General features: G+C 49.7%; 1 protein-coding gene across 1 annotated transcript in view; it reads left to right on the top strand.

Annotated features, from left to right (window-relative positions):
- Positions 1-253: 253 nt before the first annotated feature.
- The window catches only part of LOC146036253 (complement C4-like), a 97,940-nt gene continuing 84,720 nt past the window's right edge, over positions 254-13,473 (top strand). Inside the window, exons 1-4 of the mRNA XM_083160132.1 lie at positions 254-407; positions 4,586-4,796; positions 8,510-8,693; positions 10,226-10,296. Of these exons, the coding sequence (XP_083016258.1) occupies positions 334-407; positions 4,586-4,796; positions 8,510-8,693; positions 10,226-10,296 (540 nt within the window). The 5' untranslated portion in view covers positions 254-333. The remainder of the gene's footprint in view (positions 408-4,585; positions 4,797-8,509; positions 8,694-10,225; positions 10,297-13,473) is intronic.

The raw sequence follows: 13,473 nt of genomic DNA, 5'->3' as shown, positions 1-13,473 counted from the left end.
TTCTAGGTGCCACGTTCACAATCTCTCTTCACAATCTCCCCATCTATGGAACTAGACACGCCCTTTTAGTGGAGCATGACACGCCCCCTCAATGGGGCGCTATGCAAAATTCTGCTACCAACTATAATCTCCCTGAAACTAGTTTTCAAAAGTAGGCAAGTATGTGTTGTTGGGGAACAAAGTCACAATTAGCATTTTCCTAAATCTAGGCACTTTCACTTTCTGCGTATTCCTTCCCCCACTCACTTTCTGTTTGTCCCTAATCTCTGCCCATCCTCCTGTTTATATATCTGTCTCCTCTCCTCACCTCGCATTCTGTCTCCCTGCCTGACAATGGGGATGTCTCCCCTACTGCGCTGCCTGCTGTGGATGTCTCTGTGTGCTGCTGCCTCAGCACAGACCCCATCGTAAGTTCCAATCTCTGATTTCTCTTTTACTTCTAGATTATTGTTTTATTAATAAGGATTAGATTTCTTCAGGGCTTTACAGAGAATGTACCAGGGAACATTACCAGGGAAGCCCAGGAACCGAGCAATTTCTCCCTGAAGGAGAGGGTCAGGTAGGCAACCATGGTCTAGGTCGATTCCCAAAAGGTCAACAAGTTCAACATACCAGTATGTGCTGGGAACTAGTGGGGAGGGTTAGGGTCAGGCTGCAGTAGGGGGAGGGTTAGGGTCATTCTGCTGGAGGGAGGGGGAGTCAAGCTGTAAGAGGGAGAGGGTTAGGGTCAGGCTGCTGGGGGAGGGTTAGGATCAGGCCATGGGAGGGGGGGGAGAGTTAGGTTCAGCTGCTGGGGGGTAAGGTCAGGCGACGGGAGGGGGTAGAGTTAGGGTAAGGCTGCAGGAGGGGGTAGGGTAAGGCTGCTAAAAAGGAGGGTTAGAGGTTAGGAGGACAGGGTATGGAGCAGGTTGCTGGGGTCGATCTTTTGACCGCCATCATCCCCACCACCAGGATATTGTATCCCGATTGGGGGATGTGGGCAAAGGCAAATTGGGGTATAATAGATAATCTCTGTCACACCATAGATGGTGCTTATGGTGAGACCTTCATCTCTGTCGCACCATAGATGGTGCAGAAGGTGAGACCCTCATCTCTGTCGCACCATAGATGGTTCTTATGGTGGGAAACTCATCTCTGGTACACCATAGATGGTGAGCAATGTGAGACCGTCATCTCTGTCGCACCATAGATGGTGTTTATGGTGAGACGCTCATCTCTGTCACAGCATAGATGGTGCTTATGGTGGGGCCCTCATTTGTGTCGATCCATAGAGGGTGCTGAAGGTGGGACCCTCATCTCTGTCGCACCTTAGACGGTGCTGAAGGTGAGAGCCTCATCTATGTCGCACCATAGACGGTGCTGAAGGTGGGACCCTCATCTCTGTTGCACCATAGATGGTGCTGAAGGTGAGACCCTCATCTCTGTCACACCTTAGATGGTTCTGAAAGTGAGATCCTCATCTCTGTAGCACCATAGATGGTGCTGAAGGTGGGACCCTTATCTCTGTTGCACCATAGATGGTGCTGAAGGTGAGACTCCCATCTCTGTTTCACCATAGATGATGCTGAAGGTGAGAGCCTCATCTATGTCGCACCATAGACGGTGCTGAAGGTGGGACCCTTATCTCTGTTGCACCATAGATGCTGCTGAAGGTGAGACTCTCATTTTTGTTGTACCATAGATGATGCTGAAGGTGAGACCCTCATCTCTGCCACACCATAGATGGTGCTGAAGGTGAGATCCTCATCTCTGTCACACCTTAGATGGTTCTGAAGGAGAGATCCTCATCTCTGTTGACCATAGACGGTACTGAAGGTGGGACCCTCATCTCTGTCGCACCATAGATGGGGCTGAAGGTGAGATCCTCATCTCTGTCGCACCATAAATGGTGCAGAAGGTTTGACCCCCATCTCTGTCGCACCATAGATGGTGCTGAAGGTGAGACCCTCATCTCTGTCGCACCATAGACTGTGCTGAAGGTGAGACCCTCATCTCCGTCGCACCATAGATGATGTTGAAGGTGAGACTCTCATCTCTGTCACACCATAGATGGTGTTGAAAGCAACATACTCATCTCTGTTGCACCATAGATGGTGCTTAGGGTGAGATCCTCATCTGTTGCACCATAGATAGTGCTGCAGGTGGACCCTCATCTCTGTCACAACATAGAGGGTGCTGAAGTTGGGACCCTCATCTCTATTGCACCATAAATGATGCTGAAGGTTTGACCCTCATCTCTGTCGCACCATAGATGGTGCTGAAGGTGGGACCCTCATCTCTGTCGCACCATAGATAGTGCTGAAGGTGGGACCATTATCTCTGTCACACCATAGATGGTGTTGAAGGTGAAAACCTCATCTCTGTCACACCATAGATGATACTGAAGATGAGACCCTCATTTCTGTCGCACCATAGATAGCGATGAAGGTGGGACCCTCATCTTCGTCGCATATAGATGCTGCCAAAGGTGAGATCCTCATCTCTGGTACACCACAGATGGTGCTGAAGGTGGGACCCTTATCTCTGTTGCACCATAGATGGTGCTGAAGGTGAGACCCCCATCTCTGTTTCACCATAGATGATGCTGAAGGTAAGGAGCCTCATCTATGTCGCACCATAGACGGTGCTGAAGGTGGGACCCTTATCTCTGTTGCACCATAGATGCTGCTGAAGGTGAGACCCTCATTTTTGTTGTACCATAGATGATGCTGAAGGTGAGACCCTCATCTCTGCCACACCATAGATGGTGCTGAAGGTGAGATCCTCATCTCTGTCACACCTTAGATGGTTCTGAAGGAGAGATCCTCATCTCTGTTGACCATAGACGGTACTGAAGGTGGGACCCTCATCTCTGTCGCACCATAGATGGGGCTGAAGGTGAGATCCTCATCTCTGTCGCACCATAAATGGTGCAGAAGGTTTGACCCCCATCTCTGTCGCACCATAGATGGTGCTGAAGGTGAGACCCTCATCTCTGTCGCACCATAAATTGTGCTGAAGGTGAGATCCTCATCTCCGTCGCACCATAGATGATGCTGAAGGTGAGACCCTCATCTCTGTCACACCATAGATGGTGTTGAAAGCAACATACTCATCTCTGTTGCACCATAGATGGTGCTTAGGGTGAGATCCTCATCTGTTGCACCATAGATAGTGCTGCAGGTGGACCCTCATCTCTGTCACAACATAGACAGTGCTGAAGTTGGGACCCTCATCTCTATTGCACCATAAATGGTGCTGAAGGTTTGACCCTCATCTCTGTCGCACCAAAGATGGTGCTGAAGGTGGGACCCTCATCTCTGTCGCAACATAGATAGTGCTGAAGGTGGGACCCTTATCTCTGTCACACCATAAATGGTGTTGAAGGTGAAAACCTCATCTCTGTCACACCATAGATGATACTGAAGATGAGACCCTCATTTCTGTCGCACCATAGATGGCGATGAAGGTGGGACCCTCATCTTCGTCGCATATAGATGGTGCCAAAGGTGAGATCCTCATCTCTGGTACACCACAGATGGTAAGGAATGTGAGACCGTCATCTCTGTCACACATAGCTTATTTTGTCGCACCATAGACAGTGCTGAAGACGAGACCCTCATCTCTGTGGCACCATAGATGGTGCTGAAGGTGAGACCCTCATCTCTGTCGCACCATAGATGATGCTGAAGGTGAGACCCTCATCTCTGCGGCACCATAGATAGTGCTTATGGTGAGATCCTCATCTCTGTCGCACATAGATGGTGCTGAAGGTGAGCCCCTCATCTCTGTCACACCATAGATGGTTCTGAAGGAGAGATCCTCATCTCTGTTGACCATAGACGGTACTGAAGGTGGGACCCTCATCTCTGTCGCACCATAGATGGTGCTGAAGGTGAGATCCTCATCTCTGTCGCACCATAAATGGTGCAGAAGGTTTGACCTCCATCTCTGTGGCACCATAGATGGTGCTTATGGTGAGTTCCTCATCTTGTTGCACCATAGATGGTGCTGAAGGCGAGACCCTCATCTCTGCGGCACCATAGATAGTGCTTACGGTGAGATCCTCATCTCTGTCGCACATAGATGGTGCTGAAGGTGAGCCCCTCATCTCTGTCACACTATACAGATACATGGTGCTGAAGGTGGAACCCTCATCTCTGTTACACCATAGATGGTGATTATGGTGAGTTCCTCATCTTGTTGCACCATAGATGGTGGTGAAGGCGTGGCCCTCATTTCTGCGGCACCATAGATAGTGCTTATGGTGAGATCCTCATCTCTGTCGCACATAGATGGTGCTGAAGGTTAGCCCCTCATCTCTGTCGCACCATAGATTGTGCTGAATCTTAATATAATAGTTTAATTATTTTGATATTGTTTCTAATTTATTTCTGCTTCTACGTGCATTGTGTTATGTCACTTTCATACTTGTTACCTTTGATGTAAGTAATTGGGATATGGCAGTAATTTGACCACTGTAAATTGGGTGGCACAGGAGAAATGACTACACAGTGGTGGCACTGCATGCAGAGAAAGGCCACAGGGCATATACTGTATCAGGTAACCTTCATACATCAGGTAACCCTCTTCGTCCATCTCTCAGGTTCCTGATCACCGCTCCTCGTCTTCTGCACCTGGGCCTGGGAGAAGATGTCTGGGTGCAGATGGAGTGGCCCGACAACGCCAAGCCTCCTAAGGAAGTCAAAGTGGAAATGTTCTTGCGGAATCAGAATAATGATAAGGAATGCTCTAAACGGCACACTGCCATCCTGAGCGGCAAGGGAAGCAGCTTTTTTGTAAAGCAGACAATAGAGGTAAGACTAAACATCAAAGGAAGATCTACGAAACTTGGGGGGGTTGTTTCAAAGTGAAGAGAGATAAAGTACCAACATTTTAGCTCCTAATTGTAACTTTTTTCAAGTACAGTCTGTAAAAAATAAGTTAGGGGTTGATTTGCTGTCCCTTTATACTTTATCTCTCTCCGAGATTTGATAGATATAACCTTTGGAATGATCTTACTAACCTGTGGTCCTAAATCACATACAGTAACTTCTAATACCTTCAGCACTGAGCCTTGTTCTTTAGGGGTAACAACCAGACTTGTCCCAGCCTCCTGCCGAATAGCCCTGTGCCCCTTTTGGTACCCCTGTTTGGTGGATACCAGAGTATGCTCATTTAATTGACAAAAAAATAAATATTACTGCCCCAAGTATTAGGTGGTGCCCATATTTAAATAAAATATATGATTTGTAATTGTACCATCTGTGCTAAGCCATGAATATCCTGAGAACATGGACTGCTACGTTGCCTTGAGGACGCAATGCAATGATGCAGATTTTTGCCTTCATTAAAGTTTAGCGCCTATTTCCAGGCTACTGTCAGCTACATGTTAATGGCGGGTGCAGAATGACATCATCTCAGGTGCTGGCACAGGAAGGATTAAGCCAACCTCTAGTTTCACCCCCATGGTCACAACTAAGTAAAAACCGGACTGGATAAGACCCCGGAACGCTGGACTGGAGACTACAAGCTCTGGAATGCAGAGTTTGATATCCGATCTGGGGGTGTCTTGTCCAGGGGGATACCTGTGACAGCCATACCTCCCAACTTTCGCAGATCAGCAGGCGGGACGCTGCTGCTGCGCGCCGTGAGGCCACGCCCCCATTTTGCCGCTATGGGGGCATGACCCAGAGGCTCTGTGAGCCTCTAGCCATGCCCCCAGCCCCCTGGCTGCGGGAATAGACGCTGTGTGCATGCGCACAGCGTTTATTCCCCGCTGCTTAGCAGCTGACAGGGGGGACTCCCAACAGCCCCCCCACATCGCGGGACACTGCCGCCCGCAGGTGGGACAGCGGGACAGGCCCTGACAATCTGGACTGTCCCGATAAAATCGGGACTGTTGGAAGGTATGGACAGCTGTCACCAGGGACATGGGGAAGGGGAGATTACAGCCTCCCCGTGTGGTCCGGACCGTTACGGTTTTTGCTACATGCACGGACCATACAGGGAGGCTTTATTTGTCCGGGTCCAGTTTTTACCCATACCCGGTCGCATCTGGCATAAGAGATTCTGGCTGCATGCCTCTGACAACAGTAAAATGGGCAGCGCTGGCCATCAGTGATCTGTCTCTGTTCTGTGTACGGGTACAAAGTGTAATTGCGGTGGGACATGGCAGCATTTACCAGACACATATAAACAAAAGGTTATTTCATGCTTCCTGGTCTTTGATTTGCAACGTAAGAGTGAAAATGTAGTTTTAGCATTGTCGGTCAGTGTGGCAGCCTGGTGGCAGTTATATGGGTACAATGCTTCTGTTTCATCTGCCAGGACCAGGGACGGATCTCATCCTGTGGTCACCTGACTGCTCGGCGCACAATTTCACATATATACCTGCTATTACTATTAATAGTATTGTAGTCGTGGTACTAGTAGTATTATGTTTATGTGAACATGCAATGTTTGGGCATTTTGGGCCCATTTCAACAGTGACCGGAACGGGGCGAATTCGGCCCCGTTTCGATGGTCGGAGGTCTGTGCATGCATTTGAAGACCTCTGGAACAAATGGGTTGGCGAGTTTGAGACTGGGGGGCTGGCGATCGGGCCATAGCATCCCCATGAAAACACTGGGCGTCAGCGCCCACACCCTCTTCGGCCGCCTGTGGATCTTTTAAAACGTGTCAGTCAGTAATGAGTGCACCTGCAGGGTGACCTGGAAAACATGTACTGTGTGGGGTTCTGAGGACCAAGTTTGAGAACCACTGCTATATAGCCTATATCAGTAAACTATGACAGTTCGCAGCCCCCATAGAAAATGTATGCAAAAGCTTATTCAGGGCCAGACTAACAATGACACGATGGAGGTCCAGCTCCAGGCCTCTACATAGAAATAGGCCCAACTGGTCACACAGTTGTCCATAAGTATTAAAACTATATTTCTAGTGTCCTCACAAAATTATGAAATGTTACAATATTTTGGAGACATCTTTATGACTATGGGCCAGATGTGCTAAGATTGAAAAGTTCTAGCATGGAGAGTGATAAACCAACAGCCAATCAGCTCCTACCTTCCCTGTTACTGGCTGTGTTTGCGAAATGACAGTTAGGAGCTGATTTCCTGAGCACTTTATCACTCTCCATTTTAACAGTTTTCAAGCTTAGTAGATCTCGCCCTACATCAGCTGGACAGAGTAGGCGGAGACTCGGTGCAGCCACACCACGGTGGTTGTTCTGCGTGCAGTGTGTGAGGTCACTGGCGTATCTATAATGGGTGCAGTGTGCACGGTGCACATTGGACACTGCACCTATTCTGGTAATACATACCCTCAGGATCCATTTTCTGACAATCTGCTCATGCGCTGTATGGGTGCGATAATGCTCAGACTCCACATCGCAGCGGAGGTTCGCACTGGGGACGGCCATTGGTGCAGACGCCATCGATGGTTGCTGTTGATGATGATTCTGCACCCAGCCATCAATAGTGGTAAACTATTTAATGGATAACCATCGATAGTTTTAGCTATCGATGGTCATTCATTATAATTGAATGAATGGCCTGTGGGCCAATCAGAACTCGGGGGCGGGACTTCCGGGTGTCGGGGGTGGCACCTTGGGGAAAAAAAAGGAAACATTGGTTCTCCTTTGCCACCAATGTAGGGAAACCATTTGGTTCTCCCACATCGATGGCAAAAGTATTCAACGTCGGCCATAAACCATCGATGATTTCAAATAATCGATAGTCGTTGGCCATCCCTAGTTCGCACATGTGCAGTAGTGTCTGAGCACTAGAGCTCTTAGACCCTTCTGCTGCTGGCACCTCCTCCTGTCTTAAGACGCCCCTGTGTGAGGTTCTGGGCGCATGATATAAACAACCCAAAATAATGGTAATGTAGCTGAAAGTGTAAATATCTCCGTGTTCTCCTGCTTTAACCTATTACTAAATATCACTGATACAAAGAACTCAGTAATAGCCAATTTCCATATTAACTTGATAAATAAACCCCTTAAAATGATCTAATGCGGGGTACACACCAGGACGACCCGCTCACGATGCACATCGTGAGCGGGTCGTCAGTGTCTCGTCCGACCCGCTCACGATGACGCGGGAGGGCACGACCCGCTCACGATGTGCACCGTGAGCGGGTCCGATCCGATGGCGACCCGCACCCGGTTCTATGGTCGTCATTGAGATCCTACCTGCAGCAGGTAGGATCTCAATAACGACCGACCGACCCGCGGGACCGCGCATCGGATCGGAATCGCTCCACACCAGGTCAGAAAAGGGCCCAATCAGCACACAATCTACATCCGATTGATCGGAATTGGATCTAGATTGTGCTGATCGGGCCCTAGTCGTCCTGGTGTGTACCTAGCATAAGTAGTAAAACAATACTGAATATTATTAACAATATGTTTCTTTAGCATATTATTTATTATAGATGAAGCCTGAATTTTGTTTGCGTGTACTTCCCAATAATCCTTTGCAGCATGTATGTCTCTAGTCAGCCGGCCTCCATTTTGTCCCCGTAGCTCAGCCCTGAGATGGCCTCCGCCTGTATGCTGGATAAAAGGAGAGGTCAGCAGTACGTTCAGTTGGTTGTGAGTGGTTCAGTCTTTGGCTCTCAGCAGAAAGTGGTCTCCATTCCTGTTTCGTACAAGAGAGGCTACATCTTCATACAGACAGACAAGAGCATATATACCCCCAAAGAATCCGGTATGTATATATAGACCAATAGCTGCCTGTGGACACACCATGCAAGGAACATGTACATTCTTGGGGAAAGCTATGATTGGTCAATAGGTCAATAAGTCAGTAATTAGGAGAGTGATAAAAGTCCTAAAAAAGGAGAGTGATAACCAACCAATCAGCTCCTACCTGACATTTTTCAAATCCAGTCTGTAACATGGCAGGTAGGAGCTGATTGGCTGGCTGTTAATCACTCTCCATTTTATCACTTTTGAAGCTTAGTGCATCTGGCCTCAGGTCAGGCGTCTGCTCCCGTCATATCCGCTGACAGCCTCTGTGCTAGAGAACCTGGGCTGGATTTTACTCTCACATGGAACACTGGGCCTTCCAGCTGCTATTCAGTGAGGTAGTCAGTGGGTATCTTCCAATAGCACCAGGGATGTGGGTATCCCAAATTTTGGTTGACAGCAATTAGGTCGACAGCAACTTTTGGTTGACATGTATTAGGACAACATGATCTATAGGCCAGGAGCATGGGGGTGTTTTGGGAGTCAATCGCACAGAACTAAGCAGAGAAATGGGTATTATAAGTAGGGTGTCCCCCTGTTTGGTAAGAGATGATACATATAGTTAGTATATACGGAATACAGGGGTGTGCTATCATGGACAAATTTAATGTACAATTAGAGGGGGATAGGGATTGGTTTGTCTTGGTGTGGTGCACCAAAATGTGCACCCTTTTGGTGCACCACACCGAGACAAACCAATCCCCTCTAATTGATCTATAGGCCAACATGGTCCAAATTTTACACCTCAAAAAGCCTTAAAACTCTTGTCGGCCTATTTGTGTTTTGGCCATCTTCATGTCGATAATTTGCCGGTGTCAACCTTGTTTCAAGTTCAACTTTGACCTTGTGCATGTGGACTTCTTGGGTTCGATCTAGGGATGGCCATCGACTATCGATGATTTGAAATCATTGATTGCTTATGGCCAATATTGTATAATTTTGCTGTCGATGTGGTTTCCCTACATTGATGACAAAGGAGAACCCATGTTTCTTTTTTCTTTTTTTTTTCAAGGTGTCGGAGCACAGAGCATAGCTCCGCCCCCTGACACCTGGAAGCCCCTCCTCCATGTTCTGATTGGCTCATGAACCATTTAGTCAAATATAATGGATAACCATCGATAGCTAAAACAATCGATGGTTATGCATCACATAGTTTATGACTATCGATGGCTGATTGCAGATTCAACATCGATGGCAACCATCGATGGCGACTGCACCGATGGCCATCCCTAGTTCCATCTAGACACTGACCTCCATTTTACCATAGACCTAATTAACCAAACCCGGGCCGTGTGGGCTGACTGAGATACCTAACGCCAAAGGGTGTTGCTATCATAGGTGCAAGGGGTGCAGCGTCTATAGGGCCCAGAGCTGTCTAAGTAATATGTTTTACACAAATAGGGGGCCTTTAAAAACTTTTGCTATGGGGCCTATGAATATTTAGTTACGCCCCTGCTAACACCTATGCATTTATATTTCATCTCTCTCCAGTTAATATCAGGGTGTTCACGCTGGATCACATGATGAGACCCACGGCAGAGCAGATCATCTGCACAGTGTCTGTGAGTAATCCCTTATGTACAATGTACGCTAATTTACTAAGATGTGCATTCTACTTCACATGTTATGTTGCTAAGGGCAACTGTGGCACCCCAGACTTGCCTTTTCCCAGCCGCGGGACTTTAGGGGTTAAAACCCCCGTGCAGTGCAGGGCGCGCAGGAGCGTCCCCAGGCTGACTGACAGCTCTGGGGGACGTATAGGAGGAGGAAGTTCCTGGAGGAGGGGAGGAGGCTAGCGGGGCGCAGTGACGTGCGCGTGACCCCCGCCGACCCCGAGTGGCACGCGGGAGAAGGAGAGAGGAGACGGCGAGGAGAAGGGGAGAGCAGCGTGGAGGAAGGAGCTGCGGAGGGGAGAGGGAGCGGCGGCGCTGCGATAACAGTGTGACACGCCGCCGGTGGGGGTAGATAAATACCTTGAGTCCCTAGGGTGGTGTGTTCTCTGCGGCCGACGTGGTGAAGAATCGGTGTGGAACCAAGAGTATCCAGCGACTCAAGGTATTTATCTACCCCCACCGGCGGCGTGTCACACTTGGCGTCAAACCGAACAGGATACGAGTCGGCTGAGAGGACAACCAAGCAGGGAAGATGGAGCAACAAGCTGCACAACCGGCGGTACAAGCACCGGCGCAACCAGCTGCGCCAGCGCAAGGCAGAGGGATACCAGCATCCGGGAATGAACAACAAGGACAAGCCGCCGCTGCACCAACCACCCAAATCACGTTCCCTTACCACTTCGGGGCATCATGGTTGCCCAGCTACAGCGGAGACAAAAAGAAGGCACCGGGAACCACATTTGCGGAGTTCAAGAGGGGAATGGAGTCAACATGCCTACTGTACACCCTGCAGGAACAACAGAAGATTCAGATCCTAATGGGACAACTGACCGGATCTGCCCTCCGTGAAGTGAGGTCATGGGCACCCGAACACAAGACGACGGTAGCACAGATACTAAAGAAGCTATCCGCCACCTTCGAGACGCGAAGCCTACCAGAACTAAAATTGAAGTTTTACGGAAGAAAACAACGAGCGGGCGAAACGTTGAGGGATTATGCTCTCAGCCTACTAGAAATGAGTAAGGCGATACAAGCCCTCGACCCAGAAGAAATGAGGAATGTGGATGAGACACTAATAGTTCAGCTGATCGAAGGAGCCGGGCGAGAGAGCATACGGGCACCACTGAGGATGTTGCGAAGGCAGATGCCGGGTGCGACCTTCGCTGACTTCAAAGACGCCGCCATTGGAGTGGTCGGGACACAGGATGAAGCAGGAGAGGAGTACCCTGAATTATTAGGGTTTCACGAACAGCCGTACTCACGGAGAGCCTTCCCTACCAGCCCAGAGGGGGCAAAGAAGAACAGAGACACAGTCATACGGGCCGCACAGAACGTACCTGATGATCAGTTCAAGGTTCTACAAAAGCAGATTGAGAACCTCACCGTCAGCATGGCAGATATGCAGGAGGAAATACGCCAGCGACCCGGAACACCGGGAGTAGACCCAGACACGGAGGAATGGTGGGCCCAGTACGTAGGGCAATGCCCGAGGATCAAGGTGCTGATCAATGGGATAGAGACAGTGGCCATGATAGACACCGGGTCGCAAGTATCCATGATACAGCTACCCACCCTCCAAAAATACTGGGGAAAAGAAGTACCATTTAGACCGCCCCCCACGCAGGTGAAAGTGGTCGCTGCCAACGGCCGAGAGGTCACCTGCAACGGGTACTGGGAGGCCGACCTGAAGATCGGACGAGCACACTTACCCAAACAGGGGTATTTGGTGATCACCTGTGGAGAAGGAAGGGTTTCCCCCATCATCCTGGGCATGAACATCCTAAGAAATTGCCCTGAAGAGCTGATTTCGGCCCTAAAGCAGGAACTGGTTGACCAAGATCAGACTGAGGAGGTAACCCTGCAGCACATCATCTGCGTCCAGAGGAGTCAGGTGGTGAAGAAAGCACTGGCCACACGGGTACAAGGGATTGTCAAGTGGTTTAACGTCCGAAGGGGATATGGCTTCATTAACCGAAATGACACAAAAGATGATGTTTTTGTCCACCGGACGGCCATAAAGAGAAGCCGCCCGCAGAAGTCCCTACACAGCGTCGAAGATGGCGAGATGGTGGAATTCGATGTGGTGGAAGGAGAAAAGGGTGCTCAAGCGATAGACGTGACGGGCCCAGGTGGGGTACCAGTAAGAGGAAGCCGGTTTGATTCAGACAGGCGTCGTGCCCGCAGGCGCTATCACCGGTGCCGTAATGGGCGCTGCCACAGTAACGCCGATGCCCCCTCCAGCTTGCCTCTACACCCAGAGGGAAAGGTGGAGGATAACAGAGAGAGGATCGAGACACCCACCTTCACCAATCCAGTGCCGTCCCGCTGGGAACCATGTGCACCCTGGGTGCAAGAACATCAGCCCAGATTGACTAACACAAGAGCCCTGGGCGACCAAAAGTTGGCGCAAAGTAGAGACCGCCAGAAGATTCATCCTGACCAGAATGCTTACGCTGACCGCGTACCTGTTGGTACCCCGGTGTTCAAAAGAAACAATCGTCACAAGAGTAAGTTCGATGCGAAATGGGAGGGTGCCCACTCGCAGCGGATCCTTCGCAACCGGATCAAACCGTATCCAAATAAGACCCCAGTTCTCCCCAGGTCAAGCAGCAAAGGAAGCCTGGACAATGATTATGCCGTCGCGAGATGGTCCCAAGACCTGATGGAACTGATGCTGAGCGTGGGATGGTCAACGCCGTTCTCTCCGGATGTACCGCCGCATACCAGGCTGAGGATCGATGAACCTGCTCCGGAACCCGTTGAGATCGCACCCCCGGGGACTGGAGCGAGGCGTTCAGTTAGGAGCACGAGAGGCGCGTTGCCTCTGCGGTACAGAGAGTAGTTCCGCCGCTCATAATGTCTTGCTTAAACGTTGTGTACTGTATATATTGTGGTTAAAACTGTAAAATTACTTATGTATGTGGCCCCCTCTCCGAGGACAGTAGACGTTTGGGCCCAAACTCAAACCAGAAAGGTTCTTCTGGAAACAATTCTCTTATCAAGTTTGATGCCCGAGGACGAGCATCCTTTAAGTGGGTGGATGTGTGGCACCCCAGACTTGCCTTTTCCCAGCCGCGGGACTTTAGGGGTTAAAACCCCCGTGCAGTGCAGGGCGCGCAGGAGCGT

This window comes from Crinia signifera, chromosome 9 (genome assembly GCF_055691185.1).
Source record: "Crinia signifera chromosome 9, ASM5569118v1, whole genome shotgun sequence".
NCBI lineage: Eukaryota > Metazoa > Chordata > Amphibia > Anura > Myobatrachidae > Crinia > Crinia signifera.
This window is presented reverse-complemented; position numbering and strand designations above follow the sequence as displayed.